The sequence below is a fragment of the Pocillopora damicornis genome, chromosome 14 (assembly GCF_964200805.1).
Source record: "Pocillopora damicornis chromosome 14, jaPocDami1.2, whole genome shotgun sequence".
Classification (NCBI taxonomy): Eukaryota; Metazoa; Cnidaria; class Anthozoa; order Scleractinia; family Pocilloporidae; genus Pocillopora; species Pocillopora damicornis.
Window position 1 is genome coordinate 14,924,021 of NC_142683.1, and position 18,832 is coordinate 14,942,852.

The 18,832-nt window shown below is 38.9% G+C and overlaps 1 protein-coding gene and 1 long non-coding RNA gene across 2 annotated transcripts; one reads left to right on the forward strand and one right to left on the reverse strand.

The window, feature by feature from the left end:
• Nucleotides 1–9,033: 9,033 nt before the first annotated feature.
• LOC149034642 (uncharacterized) lies at nt 9,034–12,346 on the reverse strand. Its single transcript, XR_016182911.1, has 3 exons — nt 12,066–12,346; nt 9,689–9,849; nt 9,034–9,302 (listed from the first exon to the last, which is right to left on the reverse strand). It is a non-coding gene; the product is annotated as an uncharacterized LOC149034642 (long non-coding RNA).
• A 1,104-nt stretch (nt 12,347–13,450) lies between these two features.
• LOC113676957 (uncharacterized) lies at nt 13,451–16,462 on the forward strand. Its single transcript, XM_027193703.2, has 3 exons — nt 13,451–13,653; nt 14,757–14,847; nt 15,311–16,462. Exons 2-3 carry the CDS (start codon nt 14,760–14,762, stop codon nt 16,318–16,320), a joined length of 1,098 nt encoding a protein of 365 aa, XP_027049504.2. The 5' UTR covers nt 13,451–13,653; nt 14,757–14,759; the 3' UTR covers nt 16,321–16,462.
• Nucleotides 16,463–18,832: the final 2,370 nt, after the last annotated feature.

The following is an 18,832-nucleotide window of genomic DNA, read 5'->3' on the forward strand; positions in this document are numbered from 1 at the left end:
ATAGTAAAAGAAGAAGCCTAAGAAGCTAAGAAGCCTTTCTCTTTGCAGTATATGAAAGTAGACGATGTCATCAGCGGGATCACGTCCTATGACTGAGGAGCGCCTATGGCAAAGTTTGATGGAGAAAGTACGTACTGCAATGTTCCTGTCCATTTTGATGATCGTTATTTGCTTAGCATGAAGTGGCGAGGCAATTCTTTCATCGATTTGGACTACGTTCTGCCCCGTTCATCTTTTCTTCTATTGCAGACTCTCATATGTGAAGTTTATCTTACACTACCTAGATGACCTCCACACATTGGGTCCCCCCAACTCACCTGTCTACCAGAACAACTTGGATTTGTGTATTCGGCTTTTTGAGGACTGGGGTATCTCCTTGCGCCCAGATAAACTAGAGGGGCCGTCCACTCGCTTAACAGTACTTGGGATTGAGCTGGATTCACCTGCCCTTCAGGCTCGTCTTCTGCGGAACAAGTTTGAGCGCATCTTTGCCTTGTCGGATACCTGTTCTTCCAAACAGCATTGTATGAGAAAAGAGCTGGAATCTCTAATCGGCAATCTCCAACACGCTTGTAAAGTCACTCCTCAGGGGCGTACCTTTTACGGCGTATGATCAACCTGTTATCAGTGTTCCGGCGGGATGACCACCCCTCATGGCTTAATCAAGAATTCCGTTTAGACCTTTCGTAGATAGCATCCTCTCAGTAGCGGAACGAATTTCATAGTAGGTATGATGCTTATTATCCCTCACTTGCGCCGGTCAGCGGGTGCCATCGGATAAGGGTAGTTTTTCCTAGGGCCATGGCCAGCCTTTGCCATGAGCCCCATTTCTCTGTGCTGATTGCGCTCAGCTCGAAGTCCTTCGGCTTGGCGTGGGGGCTCATAGTTGGGTTGCCAGGATTTGCCAGCCATGGGAGAAGTCTCCATCTAGGAGCTGGTTGTCAATAGTGGAAGCTTCTGGATGTTTCAGGCACCCAACCTCTAATTAGCGATGCAGTTGTTAACCGTTCATGTTTTGTTCAGGTTAGGCGCTCAAGGTTAATTTTATGAGACTTAGGTGGCACCTTTTCCATGACAAGTGCCAGATTCGTGAGTGCGCGGAAGTCGGCGGAGCCTAACTTCAACTGAGGTAAGAAGGGGGGGGGAGGGGCTTGAAAACAGGAAACGGGGCTGCGAGTTTGGATGGTGGGCTCCGTTTGAAACCGGGATCTCTCCTTTTCTTTCTCTTTTATTCTTCATATGCACCTCAGAGTAAAACAAAATAAAATGTCGTCCTCGTGAAAAGTGGCGTGTAGAAATATAATTATTTGGGGGTTTTTTGTAAGTTATTTCTGGAGACAATGATCTAATCAGAATTTGTAATAGTTTTTTAGATTTCAGCATGATTTGGTGGTTTTGAGGCTGAAAGACAGCAGATGAATAATATACTCCACAGGCAAAGAAGTTGTTTGTCCTAGGGATTCATCTTCTCCGAGTGTCTCCTACGCAACTTTAACGGCAAGATCTATTGGGATTTTTGTAAAGAGCGAAACAATTTCAAAAGACACCAATTCTTCACAAGCGTTAACAGTTTATTTCTTATGAAATCCGCAAATTCGCAGGAATTTTTGACATTGCAATCAGTATTCCCAGCGACAGGCAACAAAATTTTCGTAAGACTGTGATCACGAGTATATCGGACGGACCAAACGTCAGTTTGGTACACGTTTAAAAGAGCATCAAAATGCGGTCTTCTTTTGCAATAAAGAAAATTAAGCTTTGTCAGTGCACAGATGCCTAACCAACCATGCAATTGGATGGGATAAGTCTAAAGTCTGGAAGCCTGGCATATCAACTCCGCCCACGCTTCTTTAAATCGTGATGATGGCGGCTTACCACCTGACGCCTATTTACACCTCATCAGTAGAAAAAAGGGCAGCTAATTATTTAGCACATAAAAGGACCTCTTGTTGCAGCGATTCGACAACCCCTGATGAAGGCATTAGACAGGAGTGTTGAAACGTTGGGTCTATGACTTGTAACTTCTCGGTTACATTTATTAACTCTTTAAACTAGAGTGGCATGAAACCATGTCTCATTGTCCACCTGGTTGCCATAAGAACTTTGATATATCTAATGTGCATCACTGTCAACAATTAGCAAAAGTTAACATTTTATTGACACATCGTTGATATTTGCCAGAAGTACATGTACTTTCTTAAAGTCATTAAAGCTAACGAACAACCTTTCACGGCCTAAACTAATGACTTAAATCAGTTTGTTTCAAGCTGCAACAGCAAGGGTGCATCACTAATTCTACATAGTGAATCATTCCTTTAAGCTCCATCAACAGAATAGTGTCATCATTGATTCAATACATGAGCATTGTTTGATGGGAAAAAAATTCTTACAGATCTCAATTGTGACTAATTAACATTCGTAAAAAAATAGGACTAGAGAAAAATGCAGACAATCGAGGTCCAATTAATTGAGGTTTGACTGTAAACAAAAATCTTGCAGAAATGGGGGTGTTTGATGAATTGCAGTAAACAATTTTCCAACGGATTTGTACAGGGGTACGGGACATCAAAACTGATCAGGAGTGGACAGTCTGGCATAATTCGTTGGAATCTGTGCAAAACTCAGATGACAAGTTTTATTGTTTACACATGGACACATATAACAATGTTTATGACTTGGAAATTTACCACTTTTTTGATGTTTTTCAAGTCATTCCATTCAAGCTTTAATCCTCAGTTTAACTCCCATGACTGACCAAAACAGAACTTCTTTTTACAATTTTTATACAATATTAAGCAAACAAGTGATGAAAATGAAGAAAACTATAACCCAGGGGATTATCATCTGATATGAAAACAAATTCTCCAAACTGACACCAAAAGAACTGTATGGTATACAGCTAGGAGAATTATTAATGAGATCCTAAGAGTGAAACGATTGATACGGGTTTGTGTGTAATTTCATGCTACCTGTCCTTGATTAGTCTGAGATGCAATCTCATTTTCTGAAAATACTTAAAAAAAGACATTGTTTTGATCTGGAAATTGACAAGAAAGCTTGTTTTACACTTTTTACTTAGGTTATGTGCCATCAAATGAAACCTTACTCACCCCTCCCCTGAGAGGGAATATGGTGAGGACTTTTGGCGTACATTTAACTGGCACATCATTCACTGATCACAGAATTTGGTGTCTATACAACAGCAGAATGAACTAAGGCAACATTTGGCTCAACACCGTTTCCTTGACAGGAACAGAATCCATTGAGCCTTAGGACGGTGACACACCAGGCAATTCTGTACGCCCGGCGATTTCGGCGAATTTGAGCGCTGTGGTCAGCGCATAAAATGGCCGATATCTAGCATGCCAGATATCGATGACTCTATACCCTGATCGCGACGTTTGGAGGAAATCTCAGTCACAGCACCGGGCACACTTGGCTATTTTTGCTGATTGCTGCCTTTGGTGTTTAAAATTTCCAGTCTTTTTGCCTTTTTAGCTATTTAACAGCAAAGGGTTTCCATAAAAGCCAATAACTGGTGGTCTACTGCTGCCTATAAGATCTTTCACCTCCATCTAATTAGCCTACAAGCGCTCTTTTTGATGCCCAAAATTCTGAAAATTACATTTCCAAGCTCCTAGATTTAAATTTTTTTCTGGGGGAGCTGGCCCCTTGTTACCCCCTAGGGAGAAACGTCTCATTAGTTGTCCTATTACGCTGTCCAATTACTAGCATAACGTGTACACTATCCTATTGGTGCTCAATTCGGGGTGGTGATAACCAATCATGTTCGAGAATTTTTTTGTTTTCTTCGAGTTTTGTTTGATTATATGTGGCACTGGTAAATAAAAAGAGTGATTGGCTGACCTGTAACACCATGCATATTATCAGACCCTTTTACAACTTTGGCCGCTTATCAGCCTTAACAATAGAATTTTGAAGCCCCTGATTTATCTTACATATCATATTTGTGAATAAAGTACCTCGGATGCTGCATGAGCCCGGAATTGGAGATCAGGGAATTCAGTGTAACAAGAAGAAGAGGCTTTGCAGTAGTTACGCGTACGGAAGTGCGGAATTTTCCAATCAAACCGATGTTAATACTTTCCCAATCGAGCTCTTAAACTCATATGTACAGAAAGACAGAAAATTAAAAGCAATGTATCTTACGCCTTACGTAGCAAAGTGCTGTATTTAAAGTTAATTCCTCATTTTTTACTAGCAGCCTAGCCATGTCCCCGGACTGATTGCAACGTACGTTTTACGACTTCACCTCAAAATAACACATTGTACAATCAACCAACCCAAGAACGTAAATATCCCTATCTTGAATTCCTAAAAGTTTTTTCCCCAATTCTTTCCCGATAGCAATAAGTTTTGAAGCCAGAAAGTATCGCTTCTTATCCGAAAGCAAGTTCAGCTGTTCAAGCTCTGAGAAGAGCTCAATTACACTAGTAATTTTCTGTCCTTTTCCGGTCGGAATATATTCTTTGTAGAGAAATTTAAGCTCAGCTACATCATCAGTCGTTAAATGACCTGAAATATCCAACAGAAGTTCTCGAAAATCACTCATTTTACTATGTGATCGAGCAAACTCATCAACCACAGATTCTTTCATCAACCACAGATTCTTTCATCAACCACAGATTCTTTCTTTCTTCACATGCAAACTTCCCCGCATGCAGAAAGGATTATGGGATGCAACGTCACCTTCTTCCGGCTTTTACTAAACAAAACTTAGTAGAGTCATGGAATGGACTCATTGAATGAAGAGTGGAGCTGCCGAATGCCAGTAAGTAGGCCTGTCCCGCCTGTGCTCGTAAAATGCTAAAAAGATTCTCACTAGAACGCCAAAAAGTTACTAAAAAATTGCCAAAAATCCTAAATATTACAAGTTGAGGTTCTTGATATTTAATTGCCAACACTGGTCAAGAAAAGTGGCTTGAAACTTAGCTTTAAAGAGTTGCTGAAAAAATAAGTTTTAGGTTACTCTTGCTACACATGTTGCTTTGAGAAGGGTGTTTCCTATCCATTTCCATCTTCGCTTTCTGATTTCATCTTCTGCTGGTATTTGGTTGGTCTCCTTTCAGAGGTCTGTATTGCTGATGAAATCATCAAAAGGCTGTACAATATCAAATGGATCAAATTACCTACGATGGTCCACCATATCGGAGGAAAACGAACGGACGCTGTAATTTTCAGAGGAGAGAAATATTAATAATAACAAATCCAACAAAGTTAAAATTATAACCATGAAATTTCCTTGGAGTCAAGGCTAATTAAAAGAGATATTTTCTTAAGATTTACACAAGGAGAAACACCCAGTTAGGAAAAACCAGGCAGGTTCCTCAGTGCATCCTGTTCAAATGAAACGTTGTCCCTGAAGAGAGCTCTGGATATGATTCCATAGGGTCTCAATGGGGTTAACTGTTAGCTGTAAATCGGCCAAACAATCAGAAATTTAGAAATTTTAACCGTTACTTGTGAGAATAGTCAATTGTGAGGGGAGTTATGCGTTAACCGTAGAGTGGCAAAAATTTTAACTGTTTACCGTAAAAGCCATTACCCCGATTGAGACCTCATTTTACGGAAGGACGGATTGATATGTCATAAGAATATTAAATCAAGCAAGCAATTAGAAATTTCGGGCGCCGAGGAAAGCTGAAGAGCGGAAAATTTATGCACGGAGCAGAAGTTTCGGTCCATCCTTGGATGAATCTAAAATGTGTTTTCTCACTCAAGATTAGAAGCCGAGTAACGACATCAATTTCTTCCCAGTATCTGTCGTAAGCTGTAGAGGAAAAATACGCGGAAGAAGACAACAGCTCTTTTTCAAAGCTTAGTTATAGCACTATCTGACTTGTCATGATTGATTTAACTTGATACGACATTCTGAAAAAGACATTAAGCCGTTTAATTAAAGTTCTTTGGTTTATCGTGGTATCTATTTCACGAACTATATTGAGAAGCACGTCGATGTTTTTTCTCCAAAGATTTGGAGAATGATCATTAAAGTCTCGACAGTCATTTTTCACTTTCATGATAGAGACTGTAGACTTGTATAAAGGTAGAATCTTTCTCTTTGATTCTAAGTCTCATATCCGTAAAGTGCTTAAGCTTATCGCGACATCTATTACAGCAGCTATAATGGACGAATATTCTGGGGTGCCTAAACGTCAAACTTTCCCGCCATTACATTTGCGACCCTTCACAAGACTTAAAACCGGAGGATGATAACATGCTAACACCGCACGCTTTGCGTGTCCAGAGGTCCCGCATATGCTTATATTTAACGTGTAGAAATAAATAGGATACACTTCGTACTGTTTTTGAAAAGTTGTTAGGCTAAGCCGAGCGTGTTTGCTATCACGCTCAGCGTGTTATGGTATCACACTTTGTCTGCGGTCGGGAACAATCTTCTGAGCGTGCAATTCAACCCAAAGCCTGAAATCATGTTCAAATTTACGAAAATCAAAAGGAGGCTCACAGTATTTTCGCTCAACCTTCTAAAAAAGTATAATTAATTTTAAATTTTTTAATTTTAAAAAAACCTCCTTCAGGCAGCTGGTCCGCCGATCGGACCGACTACGCTCAGCACACTTCGAATACAATACCGTATGAGACATCCTTACAAACATTCAAATGTCCTTGTTCGTAACCTTGAAAATTGCTACAATATCCGCAATGGTTCCATAATTTTCTATTACTTCGATGTGAGTCTAGTTAAACGAACCTCATCCTAAAAATAAAGGCGAAAATAACAAGCGGTAAAAAAAACATGTGCACGAAGGTTTGACCTAGTGTTGAATGACAAAACCTCGGCAGAGACTGGGCCTAATGCACAGGAAACCTAACATTTACAGAAAACTACAGTGGGATTAGCGTGATAGTTCAGGGTTGCCCTAGATACAACTGCACTTAATTAAGAGACTGAACACTATTCAGAATATTAAGATCAAGTTTATTTTTTTAGGGCTAACTTAGTCTTACCTAGGACTCCGTGGGACCCCGTAAAGTGAATAAACAGTGCGAAAAAAAGGCTTAATCATTTGAGTCAAGATCGGAATTCTATTGTTTTACACTCACTCCCCCACTCATCTTGACGATATCTGTGGCTTCGCCTCCCGTGCAGCCAGAGGAAGCAGTAGCCAAAAAAATCATAAAATCTTTTGAGATGAAAGGACATCGATTAAAATCTCCTGAGAACTGACCGCCACAAATTTTCTGTCAAGAAATAGTGCCCCTGACTTACTGAAATGAGAAAAGAGGGTAAGTTTCTAAAGAAACTGTGGTGCTGCGTCGGTGGGAGAGTATAACAGGGTAATTTAGTGTTAACAACTGATTTGATAACGTAAATTGACCACCATAAAGAGTGAAAAGCCTATTACGGTGGCCAATTTACGTTTTTAACTCAGTTACTAAAATGAGACTTGGAATCAAAAAAGAAAGATTCTACCTTTACGCAAGTCTACAATCTCTATCATGAAGGTAAAAAAACGACTGTAGATACTTCAATAATTATCATTAAAATCTCTAGAGAAAATCATCGACGCGCATCTCACAGTTATAGGCCCTCATTCAAGGACCCCTGACACTATTTTGCAATCACATGCCCGCTCAAAGATGAAGAGGAGAATACGAACTTAAATATAATTGTCCATTGTAGTTCGTGAAATAGATACCGCGATTAACCAAAGAAAATTAATAACAAGGGCTTCATATCTTTTACAGAATGTCGTATAAGTTAAATAAATCACGACACATCAGAAAGTGTAATAACTAAGCCCTGAAAAAGAGCTGTTGTCTTCTGCAGTAGCATTCCTCCTAAAAAGCTCACCGCAGATACTGGGAAGAAGCTGGCATAGTTACTCGGCTTCTAATCTCTGTGAGTAAATCTTAACTAACGAATGTAGTTGTACGATCTTAGAATATCACTGTAAGTAAAACTTTAGGCAATCAAAATCTTCATTTAAAGAGATTTTTATCCGAGACCCTTTGGGCTCGATAAACTTGCTCAGCTCTTATCAATGGCAAAGTCTCACCTCGATTACTTTTTCCAAACCTGTTTACATCGATGTTCAAAAATTTCTCTTTCCGCAACCAACCCAACATTTATTTTTCCCATCCATCCATGCAGAAGGAATCCTAAATCACGTGAGGGAATATTAATGAGAGTTAGATTTCTTATTGCAAAAAGAAATTTTGAAATCGAAGGTTTCCTTAAAAAACTTGATAGTTTAAGCTTCGTAAATCCTTTCTACAGATGCATTTTTTAAAGAGGTATACTGATTTCTTGTGAAGGGAACTGCTTAGCTTGTAAAAACAGATTCGGGGCATCTAGTACGCTGGTCAAACCCCTGACCTTTGGTACCCCCCCCATAAGTATGAGGACGGAGAGAACTCCTAAGATTCAATTAGTAATTCGTACCTCTAGCTTCCAGATATATCCTCTGGTCAATTGATCAGAAAATTTTAGAGTTATTCCAAGATAACACTCTCTGGGTGTCGAGGTTGATCTACAATTGCTGAGTGGAGTCCAAGTCAGGGTGTGGTCAGTCAAGTGATTCGAAGTCACATGCACGCACGCACGATCGTCCCTAGATTTTACCACATAATTTTTAGTTCCGTTACTGATTGATTGTGTCAATACCAAAATGTGAGCAACGCAACACTGAAAAATGCAATATGAGAGCACATATGCTTGTAAAAATCAAAGGAGAATATAACTGAACGATTGATGCAGTTAACTTTGACCATGCCTGTTTTCAATGTGGACCTCTCAACCTGCTCACCAGCTAATTATGACGTTTAATTCATTGTGATTGGCTAGCGCTGGTTAGGTAGTTGAGTTTTATTGGCGGATGATTTTCGACTTGGCCAGTCATTTTACAAGTGTGTGTAATCGGACTGATGACGTGGGACAGTGTGGACTTAAAAAGAGCCAGTTGAGCCGAAAGTAAGTGCTGCTGCATTTTCTCAGTTCATAAACTCAAATTCTTAGGTTTTCGGTGTTACGACACTCAGTTGCAAAGTATCCTAAAGAGTTTTGGAGTTTTAATATCACCTATTTGCTTTATATATAGCATAGACCTGAGAAATGTCTATGTAGTTACTTCTCGATTTTCGACAAGCTGCATTGACGACGCTCTGATTTCTACTTTTGATAACGTTTCGAAAGAAATGAAGTACGTCACCCCGTTGTTGTTCACTTTGGCGGTGGCGGAGTCATGGCCCTCTCCGAGGGTGGAACGTGAAGCGGAGATGGATGGTAAGATGGATGGTAATGAAAGACTTGTAGTAACCTGATAATAACAAATAGATACATTAAGTTGTAGGAACTAGAAGCACATATGGGAAAGACGTGAACGGGGCACTGAGACTCATGCGACACGCCTAACCAGGGTAATGGAAATTTGAAAATATGTGAAAAATTATACAAGTATAATTCAGATATCAGCAGACCAAAAAGTTTGTTTTCTTTTGTGGTAATAGGGTTCAAGCGGAAGTCCGGCACGTAAGGTTGTTCGAAATAACTTCACACAGATTCTTCTGCTTAAGCTCACAGAGTAACTTGTCGGAAAAATAATCTTGAAGTAAAGGCCACTTCTTGCGCATAACCTTGGTCTCAGAAAGATTAAATTGGATGTTGTTTACGTGGCTTCAGCGAAAGGGGTTTGTCAGAACTTACTGAGGTCGTCCACAATCTGTTGTCGATGAGATAGGACTGAAGATTTCAGTATGAGTCACCAAGGGCAAACCAGGCAAACGTGTCGCCTTCCATAACATGCCGTTTGATGACGATGCTCTCTTCAAATGCCTTCAATATGATTTTATAAGTAGTGTTCCGCGCTGAAGGTGAAAGGAAAAGTGAAGTAATTATGTAAAGTCTATCAATATTCCGGTTATACGGTTACAACTTACAACACACTTTAATCAATATTCACCTCACTTAAATACATTTCACAATATTTATATTCGTAGTTAACATACATGTAACTGCTTCCGTTGAAGCTAAGTGTTACCGCTTCCGAGAAAAGCTTCGAAATATTTTCTGGTTAGGTTGACGCCCCCGTGATTAGTTCTTTTTAGACAGAATATTATAGTTAACGTTTCAGTTCAAGATAAGACCCCGCGTGATCAAGGTCGTTTTTGAATAGAAGACAAGTTAGACTGTAATCCTCGCTAAAGTAATCAAGACCCGCGAACGTTGGTAAGCAATAACTTGTTTTGTGATTATGTTATCTAGCTCGTAGTCGTTACTCAAAGCGAAATTTATCGCTCGTTTTTACCTTTCTTTTGGTTCCTTTAATTGCCACGTGCTCGTTTCCAAAATCGAGATAATTCTTAAGCTATGATCACAATACTTAGGTGATTTCTTTACGTAATAATTTCAGTTGACCGCTTCGATATATTAACGCCCCAAGGAATAGGAAAAGGAATAAAGAAAGAAAAGATCCTATTTTGGTTTGGTGTTTATCGCATGCGCGTGAATCAACCCGGGAATCGAATTTGCAACTCTAACTTGAAAAGAATCATTTACAATACAGTCCTGCAGTCGTACCGGTCTATTCCCATGATGAATGCATTCTAAAAGCTACGACACTACAGATTAGATGCCTTGGATTTCCAGAACATCTAAGATTTTTCTCGGTTTTCCTGCAAAATTAGCAGATTTTAACGAAGTCGACCCTGGAGCGTTTTTATTTGATGTTGACAAATTCGAGGAAAATTATGTATTCTCATGTTTTTTATAGATGATACCAATAATTTTAATATTTTTTCCGAACTGCCACTAACAAGTTTTATTTAAAAGTACAAATTTCCAGAAGGAACAAACGACTACATTTCAAAGGGTTGTGATAAAACAGTTTTTGTTGTGGATTGACCCACGCTGAGCCCATCCCAATTTTGGAGCGTTCATTAACAAGACGCCATCTGATTGGTTCTTTACCCGGTCAGTATTTTCCTATCTCTGCCCACTGGCAACGGTAACGCTTTCGTGAGTTGTCGAGTACATCCCTACATTCGTTGCCATTTTGCATAACTAACATCTCGTTTTACCGGCTGGTAACCAAGCATTAAGAAACTGTAAAATAGCTTCATCATACGCACAATATTCCCCTTCTAAAGGTCTTGTTCAACATAGAATCTTTGTAGCTCAGTAGTACAACAAGGGATCACAGAATCCCAATATCTGGGGTTCGATTCCATGGGAGCCCAAAATTTATCCCATGTACGAGATAAAACGAAAAATACTTTACTTCAGAATGTACGTTCTCTGGACTACCTGCGATGAAGTTTGGGTCTTGCTAAACCTACAAACTTCTCAAAAGAAAGATACATTGAGATAGGCGATCCGTATCAGAAATGACTACGCATATCCCAATGATGAAGAAGTACATACATGTGCGACTGATTTTATCATTGGAGCTTCAAGTAAACACGTATTTGACATCTGGAAATAAAAAAAACTTATTTGATTCACTTACTCTTGGTGAGTATTTACCTGTTTTACCCTTCCCCACCCTCTGTTGCGATGTTATCAACAATGATCGTAAAAGAGACTTGAATTTCAAGTCACTTGAATAAAAATTTACGTGTCTCTACTTTTCAACTGCAAAATTTGATTTGTAGTGTTACGTGCAGGAGTTGAATGGCAAAGTAATCTCTCCAAGTTGGATTTCCAGAACTTCTAAAATTGTGTTTGGGGTTTTCTTCCCTCAAAATAAGAAATTATATCAATCATGGACGTAAGAACATTTTTTGTTTGATGTCGAGAATTTCGAGAAAAATTAAAACTTTTCATGTTTCGTGTGGATTATGCCAATAATTTTGATATTTTTCGGAACAGTCTCTGACAAGTTTTATCTTTGATCATAGAGAATATTCTTGTTTTTAAAGTGTAAAAGCTACAAAATATGCGTGTATCAAACAGAAGCCCGGAAGGAAAATAAAGCTAAACATTTTACTTATGGTCTGACCTACGTTGGACCCGATCCAATTTTACCTACATTGATATTCAAAGATCGAACAGCCACGTTTGTTCAGAGTTAAGATTTACTCACAGAGATTAAGAGCCGAGTATCGACACCAGCTTCTGCCTTGTATCTGCGGTGAGTTGTCGTGGAAAAATACTACTCAATACGACAACAGCTCTTTCTTAAAGCTCAGTTAACACTTTTTGACGTGTCGCGATCGATCTAGCTTGATACATATCGAATGATATCTCAATGTCTTTTCTTTTAAGGGCTTATTGCGGTATCAGTTTCAACGGGCTATAATGGACGATGATAGACATTCGTGTTCTTCTCTTTATCTTTGAGTGGGTGTCTGATTGCAAAACACCAGATCTCCCTGAATGAGGGATCTAAAATAAGGAACACGTCAGTGTTTTATCTTTCAGTGATATTCTGACGACAGTCATTTTAAGTCTACGTCCACCATCAATCACAGAAATGAAAAATGCTAGAATCTTTCCTGCTGATTTAAATTCTCATTTCAAAACTTAATTACTTTAAATTTTTCCGTTGAAAATTTGTGGCGTTCAGTTGCCACTGACGAGATTTACCTCGATGTCCTTTCACCTTAAAAGATCTTCAGACTTTGCTAAATGATTCAAGCTGAAAGTGTGATAACATTCTGAAAACTTTCAGCCAATCTTGATTTAGCCTTTAGGCTTTGAATTCAGCGCATCTGTACCCAAGACAACCCTGAACTATTACACAAATCCTATTGTAGTTTTCTCTTCCCTGAACTTGTTAATGAAAAGTATGACAATATTCTGAAAACTTTCAGCCAATCTTGATTTAGCCTTCAGGCTTTGAATTCAGCGCATCTGTACCTAACACAACCCTGAACTATCACACGAATCCTATTGTAGTTTTCTCTTCCCTGAACTTATTAATGAAAAGTCTGTGAAAGTACTGCTTTATCATTCTAACTGAACTTATTTGTATCAAATCAAACAGAGAGGATAAAGAAGAGGAAGGAAAAGAGGAAGAAAAATCTTAATATTAACTTTTTAGCCAAGCGGACTAAAAAAAATCGTTCAATTAAGATTGGAGTGCATAAGCAAGAACTTAGTTTAATAGAAATTGTTTATATCAACATCTGACTGGATAATGTATGAATTTTCATGCTTAATATGAAGACATTTTTTGTTTTAGATGGTTGACCGAAAATATATACAGGGTGCTTCATTTTGACTCTCATACGGCTCAGAATCATGTTCCCGACTGCACACAACGTGTGTTACGATAACACGCCAAGTGTGATATCAAACACGTTCGGTTTAGCGCGACAACTTTTCGTAAACAGTACAAAATGTGTCCTCCAATAGTTGTCGTCATCATATCATCGAAAAACAAGAAACATGTCCTTCACACACCTGCTCAAAGATAAGGAGAAGAATACGATTGTCTAGAAATTCGTCCATTATAGCTCGTGAAACAGATAGTGCGATAACAAAAGCACTTCGAAAAGGAGATAAAATCTTTCGGTGTATATAGCTAATTAAAATCAACGATGATACTTCATAAAGTGTCAACAAAGCCTTAAAAGAGCTGTTATCGTCTTTTTCAGCAGCATTTTTCATCAACAGCTCTCCGCAGATATTGAGGAAAAGTTGGCGTCGACCCTCGGCTTTTTATCTCTGTGAGTAAATCTTAACTAAATGAACGTAGTTGTTCGATCTAAGAGTATCAGTATGAGAAAACCTTTAAGCGCGTGATCGAAAACTTTAAATTAGAAATTTTCATTCGAGAACATTCACTTCGGTACGCTTACTCAGCTCTTATCTGTGACAAAAGCTTCACTTCGGTTAGTTTTTTCCCAGCCCAGCCTGTTTGTATTAATGTTTTTCTTTTCCCTTACATAATCGAAAGTTTCCTTATGTAAAGCCATTTTTAAGCCTCCTAAATCCCTTCGTCACTGACCGTCTGTAATGTATTTTCAAAAGAGACATTTTTTTTAAATTAAAGAAGGGAACAGACTTGGGGCATAAGATGTGCTGAGTAAACCCCAACACTCGATACCCTCTATCAGTGTGAGGACAGGCAGAACTCCCAAGATAATTTGTGCTTCTAGCCACTCGTCATTTGATCGGGAGAATCGGGAGCTATGCCAAGATAACACTATTCAATTCGACCAATTTTCGATTGAGTGCCAAAAGTAATCCAGGATTGCTTTGGTTTTTAATCTTATATGATCTATAATTTGGCCAGAAAACTCGTGCCTTTTTCAAACCAATCACATCCAAAACTTGAAAAGAATCGAGATTTGGTCACTTGCGTTTCTCGCACTTTATGCAGTTTGCTTGTTTTAACCCAGTCTGAGTTCTCAGCGGTTCCTTGTTGCGTCTTCCTCTTCAAACTGACTGCTTGTTGTGATTGCTTTGGTTCTGGTGTGACGACACTCAATCGCAGTGTTTTGAAATTATGAGGGGAATAGTAGAGCTTCCTTTAACTCTTTGATTGCCAAGATCTCATTAGTTATTCTCCTTGCTGTCTGTCATATAGTTCTTGTGATGTTAGTTCGGAGAATTTGGTATTGGATCAACTAATAATCCCCTAATTGATATTTTTCTTTGTTCTCATCACTTGATATTGTATTGATATTGTAAGGAGAAATTCTGTCTTGATCACTCATGAGAGTTAAAGGGTTGAGGGTATTTCCATTATATATATAGAATGAAATGTCAACTGTCAACAAACTGCATTGAAGACGCTCTGATTTCTGTTCTTGATAACGTTTTGAAGGAAATGAAGTGCGTCGCTCTGTTAATAATCACTTTGGCAGTGGCGAAATCATGGCCTGCTACGAGGAGGGAACTTGAAGTGAGGAGAGCTGGTAAGAACTTCAGTCATAACTTTGCGAATTGTTGAGTGAGTTACCTATATTAATTTGAAAATATTAACTCTGGTTTGAAAGAAAATACCATGTGACTGTTCTAAAAGTGAAGCGGTTTCCCTCAGAAACTAGGATCGAAGGTTTTCTTTTACTATGTATATTCAATCTTTTGGAGACTAAAGCCGACTCCCTTTACCCGATTGGAAGTTCATATGATGTTTCCGATTCATTTTATCCCAATTTGATGGGTTAGACATTTACTTCCAATTAAGTATTTCAAATTTCAAATGAAAAAAAAAACACACACACACAACTAACTGTTCTGCATAGGGAGCAATCTTTATTAGAAACATGGACAGAAAGTCTTTTTTTCTTTCGAGAAATTTTCACATCAAGAAAAATACGATTAACTTCTTTTAAAACGTTGAATGGATCCCATAATTTTAATCCTCTCATTTTTTAGGAGCAAAATTCGACTACCCTAGTAAAAGAAAAGCAGACTACCCCAAAACAGCCGACTACCCTCACAAAGCTGACTACTCAGAGAAGTACCCTAAGGAAGCCGACTTTCCCAACAAAGCTGACTACCCTGGCAAAGCCGACTACCCTAACAAAGCTGACTACCCAGAGGAGTACCCTAAGGAAGCCGACTACCCTAAGGAAGCCGACTACCCTAAGGAAGCCGACTACCCTAAGGAAGCCGACTATCCTAACATAGCTGACTACCTTAACAAAGCTGACTACCCTAACAAAGCTGACTACCCAAAGGAGCACCCTAAGGAAGCCGACTATCCTAACAAAGCTGACAACCCTAGCAAAGCTGACTACCCTAACAAAGCTGACTACCCAGAGGAGTACCCGAAAGAAGCCGACTATCCTAACAAAGCTGACTACCCTAACAAAGCTGACTTCCCAGAGCAGTACCTTCAGGAGGACGACTACCCTAAGGAAGCTGACTACCCCAACAAAGCTGACAACCCAGAGGAGTACCCTAAGGAAGCCGACTATTCTAACAAAGCTGACTACCCTAGCGAAGCCGATTACACTCACATAGCTGACGACCCAGAGGAGTACCCCAAGGAAGCCGACTATCCAAACAGAGCTGACCATCCAGAGGCGTACCCTAAGGAAGCCGACTATTCTAACAAAGCTGACTACCCTAGCGAAGCCGACAACACTTACATAGCTGACGACCCAGAGGAGTACCCTAAGGAAGCCGACTATCCAAACAAAGCTGACCATCCAGAGGAGTACCCTAAGGAAACCGACTATTCTAACAAAGCTGACTACCCTAGCGAAGCCGACTACGCTTACATAGCTGACGACCCAGAGGAGTACCCTAAGGAAGCCGACTATCCAAACGAAGCTGACCATCCAGAGGAGTACCCTAAGGAAGCCGACTATCCAAACAGAGCTGACCACCCAGAGGAGTACCCGAAGGAAGCCGACTATCCTGACAAAGCTGACTATTGAATAAATAATAAAATTGAATAACATCAGTTTCATCTTCTCTGATGAGTGCAAGCATGGAACTAATGTCAATCATAACCTTGTACTAAAATTTGTAAGAACAGGTAATAATAGTTATCAAGGAAAAATAAAGGAAGAACACGAAGCATGTTTCAATGTGTGTGCAATTAAATAATGTGGAGATGAGTGGGGCCTTTATGTAATTTCACTCAGTTGACAAAAGAGTAAAGTTGAATGTAAATATCGGCAGATGCTCCTTTGGTACTCGTACTATGACCATGCGAATTGCCTAAATTAAAATCAAAGTTTGGCATGACGGCAGAGGTATTTTATTAAGATCTTGGAGACGTAAGAAGCTCCAGGCAAAGAAAAATTGACAATGTAATCCAATAAAAAATCAGACAGGTTGGGAAAAGTGAAAAAAAAGAGAAGATATGGTAGGAAATCAGCAGAAGTTCTGGTCTATTCATGAATGATTTCGAGATCTTTGCCACGCCTACAACTGTAAGAAAAGCTGTTAAAAACCAATAATGACAAATAAGAAAGAGATAAGGGCTAACGAAATAAGAGAAGAAAAGAAGGAGCATTCAAAATGAGCAGAAGTTCTGGTCCATACATGAATGATTTAGAGATATTTACCCTCGCCCCTAACTGATACCAAAGCTAATAAAACTAATAATAAAAAGCTAGGCAGGGGTGAATGAAATCAAAGGAAGATGTGGGCGAGCATTCAAAATGAGCGGAAGTTCGGGTCCATCCATGAATGAGTACAATTAATTTGCCTCCGCCTCCAATTGTTAGCAAGGCGGTGAATAACTATTGATAACAGATTAGACAGAGGTAAGGAACAGCGAGACAAAAGGCAGATATGGGTGAGCATTCGACATGAGTAGAAGTTTTGGTCCATCCATGAATGAGTAAGCGAAATTTTTCCTCGCCCCGTCTGTTAGCAAGGCCAGAAACAGCTATTAGTAATAACAAATGAGACATTAGGACGAGCGATATAGAGAGATGATATGGGTGAGCAGTCGGAGTTAGTAGAACTTCTGGTCCATCCATGAATGGTTGAGTGATGTTTACTCTAGTAATATTTTTTGCCAAAGTGATAAATAACTTTTAAAAGAGAAAAGAGATTATTGCGAATACCTTTTCGAGTAGCATTTATGTGGCTAAAAGGAAAATAAATACTTGCTGGAAACCTATGTAATTAAAATTAAGGTGATGATGATCACAATTAAGCTTATTTGTTTCGTCTGCAAGAAATATGTAAATGAGAAAATATCCAACAAAGTAAAAAAAATATAATCAAGAATTTTGCCTACAATCTAGGCTGATGGAAAGAGAAATTTTCCGTCTCCTCTCAAGATTGAGGCAAGGAATGCAACCTTGTTAATGGAAACTTATCAGGGTTCGCTCCTATAACATCATATCTTGTATAATATAAAAACTTATCACCAGAAAGAGGTCTGAAAGAATTGTACAGCAGAGACAAATTGGTATACTTAATAACGAAATTAAATCAATCAAGCATTGAGGAAACTTTGGGTGCCGATAGCGACTAAAAATGGAAAATTTATGCATTTAGCAGAAGTTCTTGTCCATCCATGACTGAATTTAAAGAGATTTTATGTCTCCTCTCAAGACTGAAGCAAGGAACACAACCTTGTTGAAGGAAACTAAGCATGGTTCGCTCCTGTAACATTATATCCTGGATAATATGAAAACTTGTTCCCAGAAAGAGATCTGAAAGAATTATACAGCAGAGATAAATTGGTATAGTTAATAACGAAATTAAATAAATCAACATTGAGGAAACTTTGGGTGCCGATGGCGACTAAAAATGGAAAATTTATGCATTTAGCAGAAGTTCTTGTCCATCCATGAATGAATCTAAAGAGATTTTCCGTCTCCTCTCAAGATTGAAGCAAGGAACACAACCTTGTTGATGGAAACTTAGCAGGGTTCGCTCCTGTAACACTATATCCTCTATAATATGAAAACTTTCCCCCAGAAAGAGGTCTGAAAGAATTTACAGCAGAGACAAAATGGTATACTTAAGAACGAAATTAAATCAATCAAGCATTGAGGAAACTTTGTGTGCCGATGACGACTAAAAATGGAAAATTTATGCATTTAGCAGAAGTTCTTGTCCATCCATGACTGAATCTAAAGAGATTTTCTGTCTCCTCTCAAGACTGAAGCAAGGAACACAACCTTGTTGATGGAAACTTAGCAGGGTTCGCTCCTCTAACATTATATCCTGGATAATATGAAAACTTGTTCCCAGAAAGAGATCTGAAAGAATTATACAGCAGAGATAAATTGGTATAGTTAATAACGAAATTAAATAAATCAAGCATTGAGGAAACTTTGGGTGCCGATGGCGACTAAAAATGGAAAATCTATGCATTTAGCAGAAGTTCTTGTCCATCCATGAATGAATCTAAAGAGATTTTCCATCTTCTCTCAAGATTGAAGCAAGGAACACAACCTTGTTGATGGAAACTTAGCAGGG